We start from the raw sequence: 27416 nt of genomic DNA, 5'->3' as shown, positions 1-27416 counted from the left end.
CAGGACAGCTGCCCACTGCAGCTACATACAGAGCACTGCAGTAGAAGGTAGATTACTAGCCAGCAAAGCTACCTAAGCTTAAATGTCCCTCAAACCCCTGCAGACTTCTGTCCCTCCAATAACAGAGCAGTATCAAAACGATTACTAGCCAGCAAACTTTCAACTGTCCCTGAAATCACTAACAGGCAGCAGCTCTCTCCCTACACTATCTCTTCAGCACACACAGGCAGAGTGAAAAAACGCTGCAGGGCTTCGGTTTTTATAGGGAAGGGGAGTGGTCCAGGGGAGAGCTTCCTGATTGGCTGCCATGTACCTGCTGGTCTGGGGTGAGAGGGCAAAAAAAAGCGCCAACAATGGCGAACCCAAAATGGCGAACGTCGCGCGACGTTCGCGAACTTCCGGCGAGCGCGAACACCCGATGTTCGCACGAACAAGTTCGCCGGCGAACAGTTCGCGACATCTCTAGTCTGTGGTAGGCAGCAGTCAAGCAGAGTCGAGTAACAGGCCGAAGGTCAAACCGGGGAATCAAGAGAAGACGGGTAATGGGAACCAGGTGGGAAAAGGAGCAAGGAAAACAGGCAATGGACACAGAACCAGGCAGAGAACACAAGAACCAGGAATCAAGGGTCAGGAATCACAGAAGTCAGAGGCTGGATCAGTCTCAGGAGCTCAGATCAGAAAGGATCACATTCACAGCACAGCTTCCAGGGGTAGAGGAGAGGAACAGAGCAAAGATTACAAATGAGCAATGTAACAGGAAGGAGGAGCATGGTGACACCATCCAGTCCAAAATGGTGGACTCGATCATTAAATTGGGAGATCAACTTCACGCAAAGATTATAGACTTCAGAGGAGGTGTTTAAAAAAAAAAAAAAAGTAGCGAATTCACAGGAGGTATTTAAAAAAAAATAGCGATCTAGGAGGGGGAAATGTGACAAATCCAATTATCAACTCTGTGAAAAAAGACTTTCCTTGTCCTTTAAGTGGCAGATTTATCAAGTGTTGAATAGTAAATCTGAATTCGAATTTTCGAGTTTTAGATTCACAAATGTTAAATATCTGGTCGTTTAAATTAGACTACTTTTTGAAGTAATTTTTTTTTGATGTTTTTCTTAAAACTGTATCTGTAAGCTCTGTTTCCCCTGATATTTAGTTCAAAGGTATTTGGTTAACACGTCTGTACCAAGCTGTAGTACATGACTTTCAGTTTTACTAAGGGGAGTGAAACAGACGGCCAAAGCACACATATAAGCATTAGAAGCTTCATCAGTAAAGGAAATGGTCAGGCATTTTCTTATGAACAGATGGTCAGAACCTTATTTTCCATTGTCGCCTACATGTGAGTGGGAGGGACACCTTCCTGAGTGACTGCAGTGAAAACATAACTATATTAATGCATAAATCAGGTGATAGCCCACAGCTATGGCCCTATATTGTGGGGAGACATCTATTTGAGCTTGCAAAACAATTTAAATTCATGGACCTTGGCAGGAGTATCAAGCAAGTTCATTATAGTTTTGCAGGTATATTTGTAGGCAAATCCGTAATGTAAAATGATTTAGGAATAAAGATATAGAACCTGTTATCCAGAATGCTTGGGACCTGGGGTTTTCCGGATAAAAATTATTTTTGTAATTTGAATCTTCATACCTTAAATCTACTGGAAAATCATGTAAACATTAAATAAACCCAATAGGCTGATTTTGCTTCCAATAAGGATTAATTATATCTTAGTTAAGATCAAGTACAAGGTACTGTTTTTTATTACAGAGAAAAGGGAAATAATTTTAAAAAATTTGGATTATTTGGATAAAATAGAGTCTATGGGAAAAGGCCTTTCCGTAATTCTGAGCTTTCTGGATAACGGGTTTCCAGATAACGGATCCCATTCCTGATAGTAAATAACATTTTTTACAGTGCTTAATGCCAGCCTGCAGCTGCAAGACCCATTTGCTCATCAAAAGTATGTCCGGAAGAATTTGCCAAATGGTGAAAAAATCATGAAACGCATTGAAGTCAATGGGTGTCAAAATTATTTTGACGCATGACAGTTTTTACACGAGCGTCAATTTTTATATGCGTGACTCTTTTGTCGAAATGCATTAATGTCAATAGGCGTCTGAATAATTTTGACGTGTGACAATTTTGACGAGTGATAATTTTTTTGTTGCAGTGAATTTTCCCACTGTGAATTTTCTCTGCAGTTTCGCAAAAACATTCACCGTCTGCGCCAAAAAAGTACAAAAAACTTCGAAATTCGACCATCGAATTGAAAAAACTTTGAATTCTAAATTTTTTCACCGAATTTGGCAATTGTATGATCGAATAAAAATCGTTACGAAAATCGTTTGAATCGAACGATTCGAGCGATTTTAGCTTACGATCAAATGATTTTTATTCGATGTGTAAAGACTTTAAAAAAGTTTGTAGAAGGTCCCCATAGGCTAACATAGCAATTCGGCAGGTTTAATTTGGCGAAGTTTAAGTTATTTTTAAAGAGACAGTACTTCGATTGTCGAATGGTCGAATAGTCAAATGATTTTTACTTCGAAACATTTGAATCGAAGGTCGAAGTCATAGTAGCCTTTTCGATGGTCGAAGTATCCAAAAAATTACTTCAAAATTTGAACTTTTTGTACTTCGAAAATTCACTCGAACCTTAGTTAATCTGCCCCTTAGTTTAGGCCTTGTTAAGGCTAGTACTTTTACTTTTAGGCTTGCTAAATCCTAACATCAGCATACAAGGAACTCAGTGTTTCCTCAAAGGCATTTCACATGATACATGGGTTCCAACTAACAGGGTCTCTACCAGGGTATCAGCTAGTAAACTGTGTGAAACTATAATCTCCTTGGTGGAGTACACAGCCGCTTTTACTAGTTCACAGTGTACATCACACTATTGAAGTGTACTTTAACAAGAACTACTGTGCCACTGTATAAAAGTCCTCCTTCATGGGACCCCTTACCTCAATTCCACTAACTTTTTCCACTCAAGTCTAGCTTGAAGGTCTAACCCAGGGGTGCCCAAAAGATAGATCGGGATCTACCAGTAGACCTTTAGCTGGTGATCAGTAGATCTCAAGACACTGTCCACAAACAGCTTCTCTAAATCACCTGTTTCATGCTTTTATTCAGATATTTATTATGTTAAGGTTACATAAGAAATAGAGGTTTGTTAAATATAGCAATATACATTTTCTCATGAATCAATATTTAAGTAATATTTTCCACGGAACAGAATTGTAACAATGCTTTTATGGATGTAGATCATGAGACACCATCACTAAAATTAGACCTCGCATTAGTAAAGTATGGGCACTCCTGGTCTAACCTCTGGACAGGATGCCCTTGAAGGTCAACATTAGGTAAGGACTCCCCTTAATTCATGACATGAGTAAGATATAGGAAGAATATAAGTGTAACTGTCATTCAAGTTTAAGAATATCTAGTTTGGTAAGTGCTGCAATAAGGTGCTTAACAAACTTTAGGGTCTTGGCTTCTCTTGTATTGAGGTCTCCTACCTCCAGCACATTTACCCTTTCCTTATGAGTGGAGTCCAAAGAGAAAAAAACTATGAAATCCCTGCCATCATGTAAACTAGGGATTTCCCATAACACCTCTGAGCCAAAAGAATTACATCCCTCCCACAAGCTATTACACTAACATTGTAAGGGAAGGGCAACTTCTACATATTCTCTATACATAGTATAAGGGTGCACTGCCTCAAAGTTGGGAGGGACCACTGTGGCTAATATACTGGTCCAACTTTTTCTTTCATCTAGACAAGATAATGTAAGACAATACACATGCCCTAGTGGGGCTTTCAAAAGGCCTGCTGCACTGGTTACTAGGGGGCCTGGCCATTTAGTTGCGTAAAGGAGTAGATTTAGTTAATTCATATGTATTGCTTTGATTCTTGTTATATTCTTTCTTTGCTATGTCTGTGCTACAGAAAGACCCCTTATCCGGAAAACCCCAGGTCCCAAGCATCCTGGATAACAGGTCCTATACCTGTACTTAGAAAAATTCGGACCTTGATAAATAACCCCCTAAGTATTTCTATGTTAGAAATACAAGCAACTCTGATTACCTAATTGGACTTTATTTATAAAGAAATAAGCCCGAAGAAATACGGTCAGGAAAACTTCTGAGCTTTCCCCGAAAACTCTGAATTGTTCTGCAAAAACTATGATTTTTTTTCAGAGTTTTTTGCTCAAAATCATCTATCGGTATCGACATCAGTGCAGACACTGGGACCTTCCCCATTGACTTATACAGGACCTCGAGAGCTTTTAGATGCCGGAGTTTTGGATTCAGAGTTTTCAGACCATTGGACTTTAATAAATCTCAAATCATTTGTAGTTTGTTTTTTTCTCCGAAAACTATGAATTATTCGAGGTTCGGATATTCAGACTTGATAAATAACCCCCTAAGTGTTAAATTGCACCAGTTTCATTTTTCTTTTTTTTTTGTTCAGTTTGGTGACATTAGTAACCATTACTGATATTCTACTCACAACCACTTCTTTACCTCTTGTTTCCTGTTAAACTGCTTCCTCTGATTCACTTTACCGAGAGAACTTGCTTGGCTGCTTTCATTGATTTTCTGTGTGGATAACTGAAGGAGTCTAGTGCTATCACTAACTGACCGCTAATAGCAAGATATTTTTATATTAATATTATTTTATTTTTATGTACTTGCATTTAACTCAAACCCACGACTTGCCTCAGGTGATATTAACAGTACAGAAATCAAGGGCAGCAGTAAATTGTTCTTATGGGATTACTACTTCTATATGCAGTGCCTGTATTACTGGAAAAACAAGATGAAATCCACTTCTTGTAATCTTCTCTTCATTTTGTTGCCATCATTCCTTATAAACTATGGTGAGTAAATGATGTTCCACAATCTCCTATCTCATTTAATACAGAGGAATTTGCTAAACATTATACAACAGTCCCAGGTCAGGGATTGAAGGGACGGCAAGATGTTCTTTCATTTCTCCCTCATTTCCCCACCTACGATAACTGAGATTTTGACCTGCAATCTTAATATGTGAACTATTTTTAATTGCTTTGGTATTATCAGGTGTTGGTGATTTTATTGCATTCAACATTGTTCTTGATGGCTTATATTTGCTCATAAAAATGCACTGTATGCAATATTGTGATTCTGGGGTATGTACTTGCCACATAGTTCTGTAATTATATAAATATTGGGCATCAACATCTGACACCTGGTTTTAATATTTATAAGTTTATATGGTTGAATCTGAGGACATGTGTGGAATGATGTAGTAATCTGCAAGCTTCGCATTTCATAAAAATGACTACATTTAGCAAAGCTTTGCAGTTTGATAACTGGCAATTGGCTTCCATGTTAATGATATTGTTTCTGTAAATTGAAATGAGATCTCACACAGTCTTAGAGCGCTTAATGTATTTTATGAGATATCTGTTTGTGAAGATTCTGATTCATCCAGGTAATGGTATATCTATAGAAATAAGTCAAATCAACTGGACTTGCTGTTTTTTTTTCCCTTGAAGATGCTTCACCAGTCATCCAACTATATATATATTCATCTGGAATGTTGCTGCAATCAGCATAATCTTTTCATCATAATCCACAATGATGTCATTAAATTAGGTGTTGATTGTATTAGCAAGATTGGAGTTTTGATGTGTTATTAAACCTTCCAGGGAGAGGAGCCAAAACAGTATTGTAAGTGGCTATAAGATATCATAATGACTGTGAAGATTTTCATTCATCCCGTTCATGGTATATCTAACGAAAGTAATTTAAAAACAACGGGACTTACTGAGTAATTATTGAAGACGTTTCACTACTCATCTGAGCAGCTTCTTCAGTTCAACTGACTGGTGTGGGAAGTTCTTTCCCACACCAGTCAGTTGACCTTAATAAATAATTCCATTTTATTTTATCACATTAGTCAAGCAAAATAAACTTTAATTCCACTATATAAATTATTTGAATCTTGTTTCCTTCAGTCTGGGAACTCATAATTATAGCAAGCAGGCAGGAGCCATTTTGTGGACACTGTTATTAAGACAAGTCTTTTATCATCTCATAATCTTGTTTGTGCACCAGAATGGGGGACCTGATGTCCATCCCCATGTCCTGGTTACACAATTAAATGATGAAGAGAACGGGGGAATGTGGGGAGAGCAGTGACATCTAGAAAGTGCTGAATGGAAAGTGAACGTAATTGACTGTCCTGCCTCTATAGAGGAGGGGCAGGCAATATTTGATTTGAGATTTTTAAATGGTTTTAAAACAACTATGATGTTTAATAAGAAAAATAATATGGATTTCATGTTTAATCTGAATTTTACTTTTATTACACAGCTTTTTATGTCTGGGTGACAGGTCTACTTTAAATGGAGCAAATGGTGTACTTATAGATGTTCAGTATTTAATTTTGATGTTTTACAAAAACTAGGCCAAAGGAGTTTCTTCATGAAGGAATGATACTCCCCATTATAAATCCCCAGGTTTATTAGGGAAATATTTTACTGTCGCGAACCACTGGTTTACTTACTGGCATGAATTCACCTACATATTTAGCCCAGTCAAAATATATTCTAAATAAATCACTCCTTAGCAGCTTCTATTTGCATTCCTGTGTTCTAATATCAAAGAACATTTAAGCAGATTTATCAAGGGTATGAATTCATGTTAGTCTTTTTAACTCTAATAAATTAGATTTTTCCCTGAAAAATCGATTAAAAAAATCGAATATCTAAAACTCGGACTAAATTTACCGACTAGAAAACTCTAATTGAATCAAGTTTTTTCTCTGAAAAAAATTGTCTAGGAAGGATACTAACATCTTCAAATTGGTCACTGGACCTCTCCCATTGACTTGTACATGAATTTGGCAGGTTTTAGGTGGCGAATAGTCAAATTTCAATTCTTAAAGGGCCATAGTTTGATAAATCTTGAAAATGTAATTTATATTTTTTAAGACAATTTCAATTGTTTGACAATTTAGACCATAACATTTTTTTGAACAATGGAATTTGAATTAAAATTTTCAATTCGACCCTTAACCCTTTAACCGCCAAGCACGTACCGCGTACGTGCTGGCGGTTCTGGGCTCAGGCTGCCAAGAACGTACCTCGTACGTTCTATTGCAGCTGAGCCCTTCTCTCTGCATCGGCGGCTTTTGCAGAGAGTCAGGAGGGTAGACAGCCCCCTGGGCAACGTGGCTGGGGGGCTGTCAAGTCGGATCTGCGACGCAATTGTCGCAGATCCAACTTCAAAGTAGCAGAAGCGCAATGTAAGCGCTGCTGCTGCTGGCTTACCTCCTCCTCGTCGCACCACCCGCCCACTCACTTCCTGCTGCGCAGTAACTCTGCAGACACGCTGCTAGGAGTCCTCCTTCGGTTCCAGCTATCCTCCTGCTACAAAAACGGTAAGTGCACTTTTTTATACACTTTCCTGCACTTACACATACCTACAGTACATTTATACACTTACATAAACATTTTAGAAAAAATTTGTATTTTTTATTTTTTATTTTAGCACACTTGGGTCGATTTTGTACACTTATTTACACTTAATTACATGTATTTGCACACTCAGACAACTTTTATTAGTGCACAAATATGTATACACAAAAACTCACAAACAGGTGTTTTTTTTTTTTTTTTACTTATTCATTGTACGGTTTGTTTTGCCTAAAAGCATGTTATTTTGACAGCGTGACTATTGGATAATCGATTTCGGCCACTAATTACGCTGCCGGATCAATTATTTTGTTATTTCATTGATTTGCGCTATTTTTGTGGTTTTATTGCAATTTTATCCATGCATTATTGTTCCTTATGTATCTTTAGTATAGTTTTGCTGTTTGGTGCTTTGGTATAGAAAGATTTATTTTACTTAGTTTGATTCGCCAGAATATATGCTTTCCAAAAATATATGGGTTTCTGGGGGTCTTTTTACAGTTTTGGGGTCTTATGGCACATAATGCACAGTTGGAGCTCTCTTTTCTGCAGCTTAGTTGGCCAGCGTGAAAATTCATAGGCATGTTTTTCATTTGGGGTCTGTACACGCCACATATTTTGGTAAATCTATGCATATTGGGCATCAAACTATTTAGTAGACCTCTGACGTCCATATTTAGGGTGATTTTTCTTTATACGTAAAACATTGTGTGCAATAAATGCGGCAAACTGCAACAATTTTAGGCAATTTTCAGAAATGTTGTAAAAACCTCTGCGTTTAGAAAAGCTTTGCAGTTTGGTGTAGAAAGACGTCTTTATCTTTTTTGGATTCGTCAGAATGTGTACTTTCCAAAAATATATGGTTTTGGGGGGGTCTTTGCTGTTAGGAGGGTCTTGAGGCACATGTTCACAGAAGGCGAATCGGCAGCGGAGAAAAATCATATGCACTATTTTCATTTGGGGTCCGCACATGCCAGCTGCCTTGGTATATCAATGCATATTGGGCATCAAACGGTTCAGTTGACCCTTGGCATCAGTATTTATGGTGTTTTAGAATTGTATGTAAGAAATTGGGTGAGATAAATGCGGCCAATTGCAATATTTTTAGGCAATTTTCAAAAATGTAAAAACTGTTGCTTTTATCGCCAAATTTAGGAAAGGCTTGCGGCTTGGTACTTTGGAGTACAAGGACATGCATACCCAATTTAGATTCGTGGGAATGTGTACTTTCCGAAAATATATGGTTTTCTGGGGTGAACTTACTGTTTTCTACTTTTGCCCCCCCCAAAACAATGTAAATGTGTTGATTTTGCAGTACCTGAAATGACAGACTATATGCGGGTCTTCCTTTTGGGGCCCCTGTATGCCACGTGCTTGGGTACACCTATACGTATTTGGCATCAAACTGTTCAGAGGACCCCAGGCTTTCATATGTGGGGTGATTTTTCTTGATACCTAAAAGTATGTGGGTAATACGATGCTGCAGGGTAGATATTTTGAGGTGATTTTTGGAAATGTCACCAAAATCACCAAATTTAGGAATAGTTTGCGGCTTGGTACTTTGGCGTAGAAAGACATGCATACCCAATTTGGATTCAGGGGAATGTGTACTTTCCAAAAATATATGGTTTTCTGGGGTAAACGTACTTTTTCTATCTTTGCCGCCCCCCAAAATGATGTAAATGTGTTGATTTTGCAGTACCTGAAATGACAGACCATATGGGGGTCTTCCTTTTGGGGCTCCTATATGCCACGTGCTTGGGTACACCTGTATATATTGGGCATCAAACTGTTCAGAGGACCCTAGGCTTTCATATTTGGGGTGATTTCTCTTGATACCTAAAAGTATGTGGGAAATACGATGCTGCAGGGTAGACATTTTTAAGTGATTTTTGGAAATGTCGCCAAAATCACCAAATTTAGGAATGGTTTGCCGCTTGGTACTTTGGTGTAGAAAGACATACATACCCAATTTGGATTCAGGGGAATGTGTACTTTCCGAAAATACATGGTTTTCTGGGTGAACACACTTTTTTCTACCTTTGCCGCCCCCCAAAACTATGTAAATGTGTTGATTTTGCAGTATCTGAAATGACAGAACAAACGGGGGGTCTTCCTTTTGGGGCCCCCTATGCCACGTGCTTGGGTACATCTATTCTTATTGGGCATCAAACTGTTCAGTGGACCCAGGATTTTATATTTGGGGTGTTTTACATTGATACCTAATGATGTGTGGGAGATATGTTGCTGTAGAGTGGAAGCTTTGAGGTCATTTTTCAAAGAATTCACCAATTTCTATAAAACATTATAACTTTAGGAAACAATTGCAACTTGGTGGTTTGGAGTACAAAGATATTTCTACCCATTTTTGATTCACCAGAATCTGTTCTTTCTAGTAATGGGTAGTTTTCTAGGGTAAACCTACTGTTAGCGGAATGTTTGGCCTTGAAATCAAAAGTATGCCGTTTGGGTAGCGTTGCTTTGGAAATTTGGTTGTGTACTGCTTGTGGATTTTGAGCTATACAAGTGAGAAATCTCCATAAAACTATATATATTTGGTATTGTCGCGTTCAGGAGACATAGACCTTTCTAATTCGGCTGTGTTCTCGTACATAAAATGAATGATGTTTCTGATATATGTGATTGTTCTTCGTGAAACATGATTTTTTTCATTTTATTTGACACTTAGAATCCAATATTCTTTTTACAGAAGTAGAATTACACCAAAATTCTTGCATATTGTGAAAGTTCAGGTTGTCCTGAAAAAAACAATATATTGTTTTCCTGGGTTAACTAAAAGACCACCCCAGGAAAGGCCCTTAAAGTGAAAGAGTGCAAAATATCTAAAAACTGCTTGGCAGTAGATGTTCGCATCTAGGACAAAACGGCTGGCAGGGAAAGGGTTAAAGGCATTATGTCATGATTTTTAGGATGTCGTTTTTATTTCTAAATTACACTGTTTACACTGCAAATAATTCACTCTATAATATAAAATTTCATTCCTGAACCAACAAGTGTATTTTTTAGTTGTAATATTGGTGTGTAGGTGCATCTCAGGTCATTTTGCCTGGTCATGTGCTTTCAGAAAGAGCCAGCACTTTAGGATGGAACTGCTTTCTGGCAGGCTGTTGTTTCTCCTACTCAATGTAACTGAATGTGTCTCAGTGGGACTTGGCTTTTACTATTGAGTGCTGTTCTTAGATCTACCAGGCAGCTGTTATCTTGTGTTAGGGAGCTGTTATCTGGTTACCTTCCCATTGTTCTGTTGTTAGGCTGCTGGGGGGGAGGGGGTGATATCATTCCAACTTGCAGTACAGCATTAAAGAGTGACTGAAGTTTATCAGAGAACAAGTCACATGACTGGGGACCGATGAGAAACTGACAATATGTCTAGCTCCATGTCAGATTTCAAAATTAAATATAAAAAAAATCTGTTTGCTCTTTGGAGAAATGAATTTCAGTGCAGAATTCTGCTGGAGCAGCACTATTAACTGATGCATTTTGAAAAAACATTTTTTCCCATGACAGTATCCCTTATTTTAATAAATCTGCACCTTAAATGTGCTTAACAAGATACTGATGTCATATTATACAGAATTATACTGGCTAGTATAGAATATAATACACCACTCCCTGTGACAATTTTCATGTGCCAACTCCATTCCCTTATTCAGACCCTTCTAACAGCTTGATCTACAACATAGCTGCTCTCCTTCTCTAAAAGGACCAGTAACATCAAAAAAAAAATGTTTAAAAATTCCCTTTACGACATGGGCAAGTTTTATAACTGGGGTAGACTCTTCAGCAAAGGCCTTTCCTATACAGGCGTCCAATATTCCAAATGTGAGCAAGCAGCCCACAAGAGCAGTGAGCGATCCTTGTCTGAGCCCTCCACTCCCACGTGGGAACTGGCCTGAGATTAACCCTATCGCTGCTAACTGATCAGGATCGCTCAGCAGGCGCCACTTCTGATGGTTTTTCAGACGTCATTTGTAAGAGGGAGGTGAGAAGCCAATGCAAGGTGAAGGAGAGGAGAGCCTGTGACACTGCTGCTGCTGGAGGTCGGGAGGAGGATGCCTGTCGGTGAATAGCCAGGGAGGAGAAATCAATCGCTGCAGTGTGGATGGTCGCCTTTTTGCCATTTCTGAAGAGGACAGGAAGTGGACTTTCTGTAAGTTATTTCTTAATAAAGGCTTTGCTATTTAAAAGTTTCATTTGTTTTCGTGTTTATTTTTTTTAAACATTTTTTTTTATGTTACTAGTCCTTTAAGTAATTTCCTTCTCTTGACAACTCCACCAACAATAATTAGTCAAAGAGTCAATTTGCAATTGGTTTTCATTTTTTATTTCTGTTTTCTTTTTAGTTTTTTATTCAGCAGCTCTCCAGTATGCAATTCCCGCAACCTGATTGCTATGGTCCATGTTACCCTAGCAACTATGCATTAATTTAGAGACTAGAATATAAAAAGGAGAGAGCCCAAATAAAAAGATGAGTAATAAGATGTATCAATAACAATACATTTGTAGCCATACAGAGCATTTGTTTTTAGATGGGGTCAGTGACCCCTTTTTGAAAGCTTGAAAAAGTCAGAAGAAAAAGGCAAATGTTTTAAAAACTATAAAAAAGAAAAAATGAAGACCAATTGAAAAATGGCTTAGAATTAGCCATTCTATAACATACTAAAATATCATAAAGCAAGCACTTAAGGACTTTGAGATATATAGATATAGATATAGTGTTTAACCTGTTCATCCCTATGGATGTATATAAGGCTATTGTGCGTAATAAAAAATTTGTTGGTCCTAGCTTCAGTATCTTCTGAAGAAAGAATGTGAAGATTAATGGGCAGCTTTATCAAAGGTCAAGGTGAAGTTTTTTTTTGTGTACTTCGACTAGGGAATAGTCCAAATTCGAACTTGCAAAAAATTTGAAAGTTCGAATATCGAAATTTACCATGTACTGTCTCTTTAAAAATTCGACTTAGACTATTCGCCATCTAAAACATTCTAATTTTGAAGTTTTTTCAATTTGAAATTCGACCCTTGATAAATATGCCCCTAAGAATAGTAAAGGCAGACATTTTACTATTCTGTTCAGACACCAGTTCCAGACCACCACAAGTGTTAGATAGGAAGTGCTATAGGACCACATCAGGGATATCAGTGCTATTGATATCTAACAACAGTTATTATATAATATAACAATATACGTGTTGAACTTTCACCAATAACAATTCCCATCCACAGGACAAATTAGCTTTTTGTCTCACCTAAAAACTGACCCATAACATGTAAATGTGAGTGCTGATGATTCCCTACTTGTATGTGTTACAGCAGGAGGAGACATCCCTCTCCAGGTGACTGGCCGTGTAGGGGAGACTGTCACACTGACACCCCGTCTGAGTCTCACACATCCCATTAAAGAGGTCACATGGGTGTTTTATGTTAATGGGAAACAAATAGTCCTGGCTACATTCAGAGAGCAGAAGTTTATCATCAGAGTGAATAATAATTTCCTCAACCGCCTGGAAGGATCTAACAGTGGAACCTCATTACAGATCAGAGAGCTGAGAATGGAGGATAGTGGAGTCTTCACTGCACAGATTCATGTTAATGGAGAAATGAGTGACATATCCTATAATCTCACTGTATATGGTAAGTAAGTGAGTGTATGTACATGAGGGAGTTGTTACAGCTCAGAGCAGACAGACTTGTATGGAGGAACTGAATTTATTGTTACACAGAGAATGACACAAGCCATTAGGTGGCCAGACTTTTGACAAAGCCCATAGCACTGCTAGTCAATAGTCCATAAATATTGGTTGAAGGATACATTTTATAACATTTTCCCAAGAGAACTAACCCCCAGTAACTGATTAGAGATTGGCTTTCTTTATTCTACCTGCAATAAGTGTTTAAATCTGTCCATAAATGAGCCTCAGTGACAGATACTGACAGACATTAGCTGCACTTTTCAAGACAGACAACAGGATAAGAAATTGTTCACAACTAGTGATGGGCGAATAAATTTCGCCTGGCATGAATTTGTGCGAATTCCTGCGTTTTGCCGCCGGCTAATAAATTCGTTACTCTCCCGCAAAAATTTGCCAGTGAAAATTCACTGGTGTCAATTTCCGATTTTCAAGATTTTTCCGTGAAAAGGTTGGAATTGCTAGATTTTATAGTGAAAACTTTCAAATTGCTTGAGTTTTTTGTGTAAACATTTGACTTTCACAATTTTTTCGTAAAAACATTCGAATTTCACGATTTTTCTGTGAACTTTCTGATTTCGCGATTTTTTGCAAATTTTTAGCCGTTTCGCGAATTTTGCGGGAAATTCACAAATTTTTCTGTGAAGCGAGAGATTCTCCCATCACTATTGACAACAATGATATATTTAACTTGTAAGCATATCTCTCTCTCTCTCTCTCTATATATATATATATCTGGTACAACATACTACATTTAAAGGGATTCACAGGAAGTGACATCATTCATTATTGAAATCCATATTAACTATAACTATATAATAATTTAATTTCTGTTAGTGGCAGAATGTTTTTTCATGGTAATTTGGCCTGCTTTATTAACTCTTACAGGCCTGTATCATGACAAAGTCTCTTATTCAAATCAATGCATGGTGGCGAGGCTAATTTGAACCCTAGCAACGAGCTGAAATTGCAAACTGGAGAGCTGCTGAATAAAAAGCTAAATAACTCAAAAACCACAAATAATTAAAAGTGAAAACCAATTACAAATTGTCTCAGAATATCACTTTCTACTACATATTGAAAGTTAACTCAAAAGTGAACAACCCCTTAAAGACAACCAAACCCCCCAAGTACAAATAGCCTTATATGCATGCTATTTTAGGGAGGGCATAGAAGCCCAAAGAGAGTCCTTCTCTGGACTCAAAAGAAATGGTCACATTATCAGGGGGCTCCCACCAGGTCAAACAATCTGTTACTATATAAAACTTCCCCTGGCTGGCATATTGTTTATATAAAAGTTATAGTCCTGTAAATAAACATATCAACCTTTAAGAGTTCTCGCAAACCCCTCCCCCCCACTATGAACCTCCTTGATGCCACCAACAGGTACTAGCACATTTTGCCAAAGATGACACAGCAAGGAAATATTACTGTTGAGATAATTTCTAGGGAATTGTGGTTACTACATAAGCAATGCCTTATATTTCTGCAAAAGAAAACACCTGATCAAATCTGATCATATAGCCTCTCCATTATGGCCAACATATATAAAAGGCTTCAAAATTGGCCTTGCCATCTAAAAACGGTCCAAAAAAACTCTAGATCAGCTTTGTATATTTTTTTGAGATAGCAGACTGGTCAGTGTTCAAAAAAGCCTACGTATTTTAAAGGGCAGTTGATCCAAGGATAAAAACCATAACTGTCCCATTATATGAATCACTGATATATCTCACACACATTTTCAAAACAGATTTATTAACAAAAATAAAAGGAACAAAAAGGTAATTTCATAGCACACTGGTTATTAATAGTAGATTATCAGTAATGAGCATTTTTTTTCTAGAGCCATGGATTTGCTGCAATGGCATTTTGCCATTTGAGAATTTTTTCAGCACAAATTTGCCGCAACCAAAAAATTGCAGAGATAAAAAAGTAGCCATAAGAAAAAAAAATGCTCAATGGCTTTAATGCTTTTGGACCAAACAGTTGCAGAGACACAAAAAAAGTCGCCACAAGAAAACACGCCCAGTGACTTTAATGCATTTGGAGCGTAAAAAATTGTCTTGCATAAAAAATTTTTTGATGCCTATTGACTTCAATATGTTTTGCTAATTTTTCGTCACAGACAAATTCGCTCATCACTATAGATTATAGTACTTACCGTTTAGAGCCTTAACTCTCTTCAGAAAAATAATTGGAAGTGCTACCTGTAGAAGGGGGAAGTCTAAAGACTTTGCTTTAAATACCCCAGTAGCAGAGCAACATTACTATACATTGAAACTCACTGGGGCCCATTTATAAACTTTGCTCAGAGCAGAATGATTCACAGAGTGAACATATTAGCCTTAAGCATGGTTATATTTATAAAGCTGGATAAGAGTGGTGTAATTAATGTGCACACAGAATTGCACATTTGCGCTGCAAATGTCCATAAGAGCTTTTTCAATATAGTAGTCACAAATTGCGAATATTTATACACACATTCGCAAGAAAATAAAAACATGGGCAATACAGCCGTTTGTGAATAAATATGCACTGCTCTAACTTTATAATGAGTATGTTATGACAGTGCTTCCAACAGTACCTTCAACTCATTCACTCCGTTCCTGCTCCCTGAATTCACTAAAGTTGTTGGGACAACTTATGGTACAGAGCTTGTTACTGGGGCCTTCTGCGCCATGATTCCCAACATATCCACTCATGGTACTACTGTAGGTGAAGACAATCACAAAAGTGCTATGTGCTCCTTCCCATTGTATCAAATATGGACAGCAACTGATCACAATGCCCCGTGCCAATGGTAAAAATCCCTCTCCCAGGGCATAGGTTAGAAGATGGGACTTCCTGAGTTCTAGGGCAAATTAACCCTACAGATGTATATAACAATTACTTTATGGCTTGAATTGTTGTTGAAATTCAGTTACCAGAGATCACTTGAGGTAAAAGACAAAGTTTATTTAACGTGAGCTCCATGAGTTCTGAACTCCCAAAGAGGCAGAACCCCAAACAAAGAGCACATGGTTTTTATACTCTTGTAAAAAGGGAGTTACCAGTGGGAGAGCATAACAATATCTCTCCACAGCACAGAAAAACTAAAAGAACTGCTCTTACAGCCAAACAGGTGGCTCTGCCCTCAAGGTCAGGGTACTAGTGACCAAGGCTATCTTGAGAACAGAATCCATCCATGTAGGCGGGCTCACAGGGGAATCTGCATACACACAATATGATATAAACTATCTGTTGCTTAAGTATTCATTTTGGGGGTATAGTTTTTCTTCAAGCATAGAGATGCTTTTATAGCTTCCCTTTCTCAAATGTCTTGGGTATGCTCTGATAGAAGACAAATGTTACTTACTAAATCCATCAGCGTAATTGTCCACCATATTTCTGTAATGTAAGGCAAACCCCAGGGAAGCCTATAACAGCTTTTGTTTTTGGGCCTGGTCCTCAGCTACTCAGTTGCCGCCAGACCATACTGCATGAGAATCCAAAGATTTCTACTGGGGCAAGCAAGGGAGCCACACATAGATTCAGAGAAGGTACCTATATGGACATAGCTAGGTGTAGTTAGTTGGGAAGGTTCACAAACAGATAAGCCACCAAATAATAATGAGGGAAAGTTCTAAGCAGATCAGGATAAAAAAAACAGGAATTTAATTTCATGGAATAAACCAGGGCAAGACATAATATAGCTGAAACCAGATGTGAAGTTTGGGGGATCATAGTGGGGTATTTTCACCAGACATGCAGGCCACTCCAGATTGAAGGTAAACAGTCTGTTTATTTTTCTCAATTCAGGTTAGGCTTTCAGCAGCAAATAGTTGTACAGAAAATAAAAACAGATTCACTTCAGCAGTATATAAGTCCAAAATAAGAATAGCTTACTTGCCAAACATATACCATCCAGTCTTTAGGGGATGAACTCTCCAGTCTTTTAGAGAGACAGCATTTTCTGTTCAACTCAGCAGTGAATTACCACTTGTAAAAAACCTCCCAACCTTTCACCTGCTGCTCGCCTCCATTAAACACCCCTTGGATGTCCAGCCCACCTCTGGCTGGTTAACCCCATGGTGTCTCTTAAAGAAGTAGTTTTAAAACCTAAAGAATGGGGATATATACCGGTCATCTACAATATATCCCCCCCCCCAGCGTGTACACAGAATATAGCTGTACAAAACCCAGGCACCCAGGAAAAAGCTAACTTTACCTACAAGGGAGCTTATAGGCAGGTTGATGGTAAACTCAGAGCAACTGTGGCTAGTTTGTTGAGAAGACAAAGCCTGCCTACAGTGTTGAGCCTGGAATTTAGAATATAGCATATAGACAGAGGTATAACAGACTACTTAGCAAACTGCGGGTCTTTCAAACATAGGCAGAATGTGTACATGTACAGTACTAATAATGTTAAAAAACTGGAAGTGCCAATGGGTTAATTAAATCTCTATAAGAAAAGCTATCTGTGTTTTTAGGATTTATGTGATGTATGTTCTTTATTTTGAAGTTTACCTCATGTTTAACACTTTAAAAAATAGCAAAATACTGTTACTAAAACTATATACAATAGTCTAGTACATTACTTACATTTTCTACTATACAAGCAGCATGAAAGTCAGTGTGTTCCTATACACAGAGCCTGTTCCCAGCCCAGAAATAAAGATGGAGAAGGTGTGGATTACCTCTGACTGGTGCAATTTCACTCTTCATTGTTCTGCCCCAACAAAGTCATCAGCTCTGTCCTACAGTTGGATGTACAGACACAAAGAGCGGTACCAGCCCTATACCAATGGTACCACAATCCATGTGTCACTGCAGCCTGAATCCTGGGATGAGGAGTATCTGTGCTTCATACACAACCCGGCTGACCAGAAAAATGGCTCTATTACTGCTCGGCAATTCTGCAATGATACCAGTCTCACAGAAGGCACAGCTGGTGGGTACAATTTAAAATAAATAAAAATGATTGTTTCCTATCCCACATAACTATATTTTTTACATGTTATACCAGAGCCTTAATAGCATTCGTTGGTGTCTATATCTGTAAAGTAGGGGTGTTGAAGGAGGCAGCAAATGAATCCTGTTATAATTCATGAGGGCAATTTAGAAATGCTGGAAATGTTACATTATTTATAATAAGTATAGTGAATGACTGTGATTTGTGTTTCAGATAAAAGCTGCAGGATCAAGCTGTACATCTACCTGCCAATACTCACTGCTCTCTCCTTGTCACTAGCAGCTCTCATCATTGTCACAAGAACCAAAAGTGTATAACATCAATCAATGAGATGTTTTGCCTTCCTGAAACAGAATGGAAAAGCATGATAACCCTTTAAACCTCCATTATTGTTTCTGCACAGACTATAAAGAGAAGTGATACTATTAGTGCTGTGCAGGACATGGAGTTACTAACATAGGTACCACTGCAGTTAACCATAACAACCAAGTGTAAGAGAAAGTATAAAATGAATGCAAAGATTCTCAGATAGTAATATCACTGCAAGTCAACAAATGATCGTTTACTTTCCAAAGTGAAGTGTGCAAAATGTAATTTTGAACACAAAGCACCATTAGTGATGGGTGAATTTGTCCCGTTTCGCAGAAATTTGCGAAACGACGAAAAATTAGCGAAATGCGAGTTTTGACGCCAGCATTTTTGCGAATTTATTCGCTGGTGGTGAAACACGGAAATTCACTGTGAATTCGCGCCTGGCGAATAAATTCGCCCATCACTAATCACCATGTTTTTACCGAAAGTTCTGCATTTCCTCTCATAATTCTAGTATAATTGTGCCACTAGCAGGAGCTGCACACAATTGATAAAATATTTTATCATTGATCTTCCATGCTCATATCAACAATTATGTTAATTTGTTATTGTTATATGATTGGCTAAGTCCACTAAGGTTATGAAATGCAAGCTATGTTCAGGTAAAGCTAACCCCTTTTTGTATTATTGAGGTAGTGGCAGCTCCAGGGTTCCCAAGTGTTGATTGGTGCATTTGCACACAATTCATCCAGAAAAGTTTCACAATGAGCAAATAGTGATTTTGCATGCAAGTACCTTTAATTAATGACATGATTGACTGTTAGCTTGACTGCTACTGCAATATAGAAGTATTCTGGTGTTGCTCTTCTCAGGAAAGAGATTAGAAGCCTCACGTGCCCTTTCCCATCTCCTTCCTCAACAGAGCAACATCAGAACACTTCTCAAGCATATCTCTTTGAATGTACAGTTACAGGAACTGACCAGCAGGTGACACTGTCCCAAAATGCATTATATTGGCAGTTAATAACAACTTAAAGGCATCCTGTCATGATATTTATGGTATAGTTTTTTTTTTTTTTACACTTTATACATTAACTCTACCATATAAAAAAAATTCCGGAATTGTTTAAGCTGTATTATTGGTGTGTAGGCAGCCATCTCAGGTAATTTTGCCTGGCCATGTGCTTTCAGAAAGAGCTAGTGCTTCAGAAAGGAACTACCTTCAAATAAGCCATTGTTTCTTCTACTCAATGTAACTGGAGGAGTTGCAGCAGGACTTGGATTTTTACTATTAAGTGCTATTCGCATATCTACCAGGGAGTTGTTATCTTGTGTCATGGAGCTGTTATCTGGTTACCTTCCCATTGTTCTGTTGTTAGGCTGCTTAAGTGATATCACTCTAACTTACAGTACAGCAGTAAAGAGTAACTGGAGTTTATCAGAGCACAAGTCACATGACTGAGGGCACCTGGGAAACTGATAACATGTCTAGCCCCATGTCAGATTTCAGAATTTAATATAAGAAATGTGTTTGCTCTTTTGAAAAAGCAGATTTCAGTGCAGAAGTCTGCTCGAGCAGCACTATTAACTGTGTTTTGAAAAAAACATGTTTTCCCATAACAGTATCCCTTTAAATGGCTCTAAAATGTAAATTGCTTAGAAAAGCACCCTGAGCAAGTTTACATTAAATTTGCACTTCACCTTTAACAGGGTCTTCTCTGCAATATGATTTGCAATTATACATATGAGGAGGCGTTACCATATTATTGTACAGTACTCTTACCATAAGTATAGAGGAAATATTGACAGTGCCTCTGTGCTGTGTATGGAACGTAAAATAGTTCCTACCCTGTATATACATTATATAGAGACACTTGCTGACGCCTCTATAGCTCTATAGTGTGAATGAGAAGAGGAAACAGCAGGACGGCAATTTGGACAAATCTCTAATTTGTTAGGTAGTGGTAGCCATCTTTGATTTTACATACAGTACTTCAGGAAACATCAATTTGACTGTGGAGACCACAATATACGTCAAGTAAGGAGAGAAGCACTTCGATAATTTTCTAAAAGAATTACCGATTACCCTGATATTGTTGAAAGAAAACCGCTATGGGTATTTCAAGTTGGCAGAGGTAATGAGGATATTACAGGGTGAGAGGGAAACCCTGGGGGACTTTACTGCTGCCATCTATCATAACACATTGGTATTATGTGTGTATCATGGGTGGATATTCATTAATGCTAGTGTCCCTAAACCTCCCTGACAGTAAAAATAAAAAAATTAAAAACAAGGAAATAAGGAAAAAAAGATGTTGGGCTTAACCTGCTCTCTTCCAAGAGATAAGCAACCTGCTCACTAAATCTCACTGACTGTGTACAGAGAGAAGCAACTGCCAGCCAGGGTATCTGTAAAGTCCAGAACCAAGGGGTATATTTATCAAAAAGTGAAGTTAGAGATCGCCACAGTCCTCTCCATTCATTTCTATGGGATTTTGAAAGGCATATTTATCAAAGGATGAACTTTCACTTTCCCACATTGATGAATACTCTTTTAAAAATCCCATAGAAATGAATGGAGAGTAGCGGAATTTCACTATAGAGGACTGTGGTGATCTCTAACTTCACTTTTTGATAAATACACCCCATAGTGTTGTGCCAAATACCTGAATGTGAAAGATATTCCTAACAAATGCCTTGTGTATGACAGAGACAGCTATTCTTTTTGTGCAGTGCTGGATGGGCAGCCTGTCAGGTGGGACAGCACGGGACACTAAAGGAAGGGGGCACCCAACAGTATCATGTTTATGGGAGTAATATGCCACAGTAACAGTCTCCTCTTATGTGGAATAATGTAGGTAATATGCCCACGTTACTGTCAGTAATGCACATATATATACAGTAAGTTACATGCATGCAATATATATCAACCACTTTGCTGTTTTATTGGTACAGGTATATGGAATGCTCAGGACCTGGGGGTTTCCTGGTAAGGGGTATTTCTGTAATTTCGATCTCCATACCTTAACCACACCATACTGTACCTCTGCTTAAACTCATGTAAATATTAAATTAAACCAATAGGATTGTTTTACCACCAATATGGATTCATGCAGCTTAGATGCCAAGTACAAAGTACTGATACATTATTACAGAAAAAATGAAATAATTTTTATTAATTAGAATGATCTGCTTAAAGTGAACTCTATGGGAGATGGGCTTCCTGTAATTTGGAGATTTCTGGATAACAGGTTTCCAGATAAGATATCCCATACCTGCCACATACAGTTACTGCATCCATGGGAGTCAGTAAGTAACCCAGTGGGCTGTTTTGCTGGTATCACTTTCTCTCCGGCCTGAAAATATCTGCAGTGAGAGCCCATCCCATGGGTGCAGTGGGATATATAGCATTTTAGTCCATCACTGCTGGATGGTTTGGGTGAGGATAGGTGGCACTGCCAGTGGCATACAGTTATACTGTATATTATATAAAACTGATTAAAAAGGTTGCCTATGTACTGTATACAGCCAATTCTTTATATATGTATAGGAGTGTAAGGTTTTCCTATACCCTAGGGAATGTGTTAGCCAGCTAAGCTGGGTCCTTTTCCCATAGGGGAGGGGGAGTAGTTCAACAGAGGTTATAAAAAGGGATGTTGCCATGTGTACTGTTCTGTCTCTGTCCAGTGCACCCATTGGAAGTGGGGTGTTGCTGCTATGGCCAGGAGCTGAGGTAGGCCTCAGTATAGGTGAAGCAAGTGTCAGGTCAGAAACTGTAATAGGTCACTATAGGAGTGACAGAAGTTCAGGAAAGTTAGTGAGCAGCTAAGGCTCCAATGAGGAGTTTAGTGAAGGGTTAGTACTCTGCGGTGACAAGGCCGCCAGGTTAGGGACTTAAGTGATTAGGCTCAGGGATAGAGAGATCCTTGGAGCGTAGAATCGACTGTGAGATTCACCTTCAATCGAGATTGTGCACCAGAGGCAGGAAAGGCAGCTCAATTCACAAAGCTGACTAACAAAGGATCACATAGTATCCGTGAGTAATACAATTGTGCGTAAATGACCTGCTGCATTACTTGTGAAGTGTACCATCTGAGCATACATCTTGAATATGTGATTTACCATTGAGAGGTGTACCATCTGTTCAATAATTGTTCTGCTGTTTTAAAGAACCACTGGCACCCAAAGTTTATTTGATCAAGAGTGAATACTGTGTGTGCTTATACCAAGTGGTAATCCCTTTCTCCATACCAGAAGCGGGGTCCCACCTGAAGATAGAGTCTAATTATATTGTGCCTACCTGGAGTTGCTGGGAGTTGGACCACTTGCCCGGGTACCGAAACCAGTGGATAGTAACCCAAGGGAAGGTTTAGGAAGACCCTGACCCATCCACCTGTTACAGCATGTACCTCCAATAGTCCTGTGAATCCCTTCTTACCAGGAAAACCTTTAGTAATAGTCAGGCAATTTATTCATACATAATACAACTTGACAGTTTTGTCTGGGTAAGCTGTTGGAGTAACACACAGAATGTCACCCAAAGACTCACCAAAGACCCACCTCTTGGTCCAAGCGTTATATAACTTTCAGAGGCATTTACAGTAATTGTGACAAGGGGTACAAGGAAATACCATACACGGTCTGGCGAGGAGACTTACTGATATATACATTTATACATTCCTGCAAGATGTGCAGTTTTGCAACATAAGAGTTTTCTGGTTCCAACTATCAAGAGCCTCGTAAACATCTGTTGGCTAAACATAGCCATTGTGGTAAAGCCAGTAATTGAGCAACACTTCGGCAAAAGGGACCCCAAGAGACATGCTGACACTATGCTGACACTCTGGAATCTAAGTAACAGAGTGGAGATCATTTATTTTGTATTTGTAAGTACCAGGACGAGGGGTCTTGATCTTTAATTTATATTAATAGTCCTAAATACCAGCCATTACCAGTCATGGAATAGGGTGTTCTCATTATTCTATTGTTAATAACATTATTTTATTGTCATTTTGTATGTCCTAGTATAAGTTATATGAGTGACCATTGTCCACAGTTGACCATTAGCCCTTATAGTCCATCCTGCCTTGGGCCCCTATAGCATTATGGCATCATAGAGGGCGGGGGTAACAGATATCGACCCTCTGACACTAGCCATTCATCCGCATAGGAAATAGACTGTTCCAGATATAAAAGATATAAAATATATAAACAGCGCCAGTCTGGGCCTGGCTTGCGCACTCCCATGCTCGCCGAGGAAGGATATGTGCAAGTTCGCTTGCGGGCACTAGGACCTGGTGGACGCCGCATGCGCACGAGTGGGCGCTAGGACCCAGGAGGCCTAGGGGCGGCAAAAACCCAAATCCGGCCCTGACTTTTACCAATTATTGCCTAAGTATGGATATTCCATTTATATGGGCCCTTTGCCACCTAATCGCTTTGGTGACAACTATTTAAAGGGGGATGCTGAGTGTAAAAAACATGACTTACTGTAATGAAGCTTTGATGGCCTGGATATAAATTGTGGATTTATTTATATAAGTCCTCAATAATTTACAAACATTATAATCTTTTAAATTTGTTTCAGAATGCTGACCATCCACTTTTGATTTTTTACATTTATTTTTTACTTAAAAACCCACAAATTCAATCAAAAACTCCAAGTAATTTTTTTATATGGCTCCTAGACTTGTCCGTTATTATACAGGTTACGATCCCTTGTCCAGAAACCCATTATCCAGAAAGCTATGAATTTATGGAAGGCCATCTCTCATAGAGACCATTTTAGTCAAGTAAGCCTAATCTGTAACAATAAAACAGTAACTTGAACTTGATGTACTTAATGTACTTGATGTACTTGTACTTAAGCTGCATCAATCCATACTGGTGGCAAAACAGTTTTACTGGGATATTTCATTTTTAATTTATTTTAATTATCTTTTTGTATGGCATAGACATTGATATTGTAAGACAGTTTGCAATTGTGTTTAATTTTGTATGGTTGTTCAGTGTTTTTTCTCTTCAGTTTGCAATTTCAGCCACAATTTTGTTGTTAGGGTGTTGTTTACCTAGCAACCAGGTTTAAATCAAAGACAGGAATATGAATAGTAGAGGGACTGAATAGAAAAATAAGGAATAAAAAGTAACAGTAACAATAAATTGTTAAGCTTGCAGAGCAATTGTTTTTGGCTGCCAGGATCAGTGACCCCCTATTTAAAAACTGGAAAGATATAGAAGAGGAAGGCAACTAATTAAAATACTTTAATGTTTCTATTTGAGTTGTGACAATTATATCTCTTATTTTAATTTTTTGTAATGTAATAACAGCTTTCCAACTAAAGAGGGGGCACTGTACTGTTACGACCATGGCACACAAGGCCCAGGGGAAATCTACAATACCCAGGCAACGAAATCTCCTAAAAAAGTCTCCTGCCTTTTTCTCGAACATTCAGATTGCCTCATATAAAAAACCATTACATGCAACAATCCTGTGCTGTCATGGAAAAATGCCTTCTTCCACATTTTTCCACAATTAACTGAGGACCCATTCATTCAGCTGTAAAAACATCTACATGTAACTACACAAAAACAAAGTTATATCTGTGGTAAATGAATTTTAATAACTGTACATGGAATATGGAACTCCTTGGTGACTTACAGACAACATATCTCATTGCAGATAGTGCCCAACTGGTAGAAATGCTACCTGCTGAAATATCAGTGCCGGACAAAAGTATATAAAAGGAATCGTTGGTAATTTTTCCACCAGAATTCTGCAAGAAAGAAACACACATATAATAGAAAATATATACAATAACAGTACAAATAATATATCACCTTTTATTTCAGAAAACCCTTCTACAATAGTCTTGGTCAGAGTTATGTCTATTTTTATTCATTTTTATGGAAAAAAACACAGACATTAAAGTTGACCTTGGTATAGCAAAATGTGGCCAGCTGCTGTAAAGCCAGAGTGATATATTCACCCATAGCATAGGGAGAGGGAAAATAATTCCTTTCTCTATTCTATATTCTATATTATTTGGAACAGCATAAAAAAAACCCTTTTGTGGCTATCCTCTTAATGCACGGTACTGTGTGTGTCTGTTGGATCTGTGCCTGTTCCCCATTGCATTATCTTGTTAGTGACCCAATCAATTTCGGAATTGTGTTTCTGCAACCGTGGAAGTCCTAGAATCACAGGAATACAAGGAGAGTTCTCAATGTAAAATAAAATCGTTCAGAGTGATTGCCCAAGGACATGAGGAGACTTTCAGATTTAGAGGACCCTATCCCCCATCCTAAGGAGCTACCATCGAAAGTTAAAAGCTTGAGCGATGGGACCAGGGGTTGTATGGGTATTCTGTGTCTAGATGCACAGTTAATATCTAAAAAGTTTGCTGCTGCCCCAGAATCTAAGACGGCAGAACTCTTTATGCAACCCTTATCCCAATCTAAGAAGACCAAAATGAGTACTTTGGAAGAAAGTTTTTTACTATGTATTTGGCAACATGCATGCATGAATTAGCTGGCTGTTATGTTGTGGAATGTAGTGTAGCCCGCTTGCACAACCCTGGCCTTCAGCAATTCGACGCCTGGTGCACGGTGTCGGAGGGATCGGCACCCCCCTCAGCAAATTGTCCAAGAAGACACGGGCACACAGAGGCTAGTAACAGCAGGGTTATACCCTTGACAAAGGGGTCTGACCCCGAAACGTTGCACGTTTGCAGAATAAACACGCAAGGGTATAACCCTGCTGTTACTAGCCTCTGTGTGCCAGTGTCTTCTTGGACAATGTTATGTTGTGGAACCAACCCATCCAGTTCCAGGGTGGACACTGACCCCAGAGTCAGTGTAATGGTCATCAGCCTCTTTTGCCTTGCCTAAGATTACAGATTGCAGAGTCATCAAAGGCGGAATGGTCATAGTCGTCATAGGTAGTAGCCATGGCTTTGAAGAAGACAGAGAGAGTGAAATGACCTGAGTCTGACGGAGATAAGCTAAATACCCATAGCTGAGGGTCCTCCTGGAGTAGGTAATAAGAAATTTACCCTAGACTCAGTTTGAAAGAAGTAGGGTAGGAACCCAAAATGTAGCTTACAATCCTCTTGAAAGGCGAAAAATGTACTAAGATCCCCACTGAACTTGTCAGGGAAAGGGACCTTTGGTTCCACCATAATGTTACCCAGGGTTTAGGTAGTGGTCTGCTTCCTGGGGCAAGAGCTGGAGCAGGAGCAATCAGTTGTTGTTGGATAACATCCAACCTTGCCGACAACCTCTGGAGACATTGGATGGCTAGATCTTGCTTAGCTTCTAGTTCCCAGAGACTTTGTATGTTTTCCAAGATTCTGTCCACACACCATGGTAACCCACCTTAGGGGTTAAACCATCTTAGAAAACCAATATCTGACAGAACCACTTTGCCCCTAGCAGAATGACATGGGCCAACCATTAGCTATGGCAATTACCCTGCTAATTCCAATGTCCTGAGATTTTCCTAATACCCCCCTTATCTGGCTTGCTAAGAACTTGTGTGCCTCAGCCCTCCAGGGCACATGCATGACACTTACAATACTACAAACTAAAATAACAAACCAACCCCAAACTAGGGCAGGGCAGGTGGGGAACTTTTCTTTCAACTGCATTGACAAAATGGTGGCTCTTCTTCCCTAACTTCAGTCTAAGATGGTGTAAGGGGCCTGAAGGCTCAGTAGGATAAGCGGACCAAGGATGAACACCAGTCCAACACAGTTCAAGGTACCAACAAGGATGAGGCAGAAGAATGGTCAAGTCCAGGCAGATAGATCAATGCAGGCAGGTAAGGTTCAAGACGAATAAACAGGCCGAGGTAAAACACAGGAATCAGAAATAGTATACAATAAAGCGCACCCGGGAACACACAAGGTAGAACCTATAATAGGGAATGTCTATAGTGTTCTGGCATCTTAAATAGGCCCCTTTTGGCACCAAAAC

General features: G+C 38.8%; 3 protein-coding genes across 4 annotated transcripts in view; 1 reads left to right on the top strand and 2 right to left on the bottom strand.

The window, feature by feature from the left end:
* The window catches only part of XB5762037.L (uncharacterized XB5762037 L homeolog), a gene marked incomplete at its 5' end in the record, with an annotated part of 583381 nt that overhangs the window by 294800 nt on the left and 261165 nt on the right, over nucleotides 1-27416 (bottom strand).
* On the top strand, nucleotides 543-19466 carry LOC108699115 (SLAM family member 9). Its single transcript, XM_018230975.2, has 4 exons — nucleotides 543-855; nucleotides 12804-13124; nucleotides 17811-18110; nucleotides 18345-19466. Exons 1-4 carry the CDS (start codon nucleotides 543-545, stop codon nucleotides 18446-18448), a joined length of 1038 nt encoding a protein of 345 aa, XP_018086464.1. The 3' UTR covers nucleotides 18449-19466.
* LOC108699380 (CD48 antigen) overlaps nucleotides 25045-27416 on the bottom strand; it is a 33839-nt gene continuing 31467 nt past the window's right edge. The window contains exon 6 of one of the 2 annotated variants that reach the window (XM_018231417.2): nucleotides 25045-25216. The gene's annotated coding sequence lies outside the window, so the exon portion shown is untranslated. Of the gene's footprint in view, nucleotides 25217-25263; nucleotides 25635-27416 lie in introns of those variants that run through there. The other variant, XM_041573529.1, reaches the window with a different exon arrangement.

Source organism: Xenopus laevis, chromosome 8L, assembly GCF_017654675.1.
Source record: "Xenopus laevis strain J_2021 chromosome 8L, Xenopus_laevis_v10.1, whole genome shotgun sequence".
NCBI classification, from domain to species: domain Eukaryota; kingdom Metazoa; phylum Chordata; class Amphibia; order Anura; family Pipidae; genus Xenopus; species Xenopus laevis.
This window is presented reverse-complemented; position numbering and strand designations above follow the sequence as displayed.

Excerpts from the sequence above, each read along its gene's own strand:
- LOC108699115 (XM_018230975.2), top strand. The coding sequence starts at position 543 with ATGGGAACCAGGTGGGAAAAGGAGCAAGGAAAACAGGCAATGGACACA. Across the intron at positions 856-12,803 it reads GATTATAGACTTCAGAGGAG|CAGGAGGAGACATCCCTCTC; the intron begins GTGTTTAAAAAA and ends TATGTGTTACAG. Across the intron at positions 18,111-18,344 it reads TCTCACAGAAGGCACAGCTG|ATAAAAGCTGCAGGATCAAG; the intron begins GTGGGTACAATT and ends TTTGTGTTTCAG.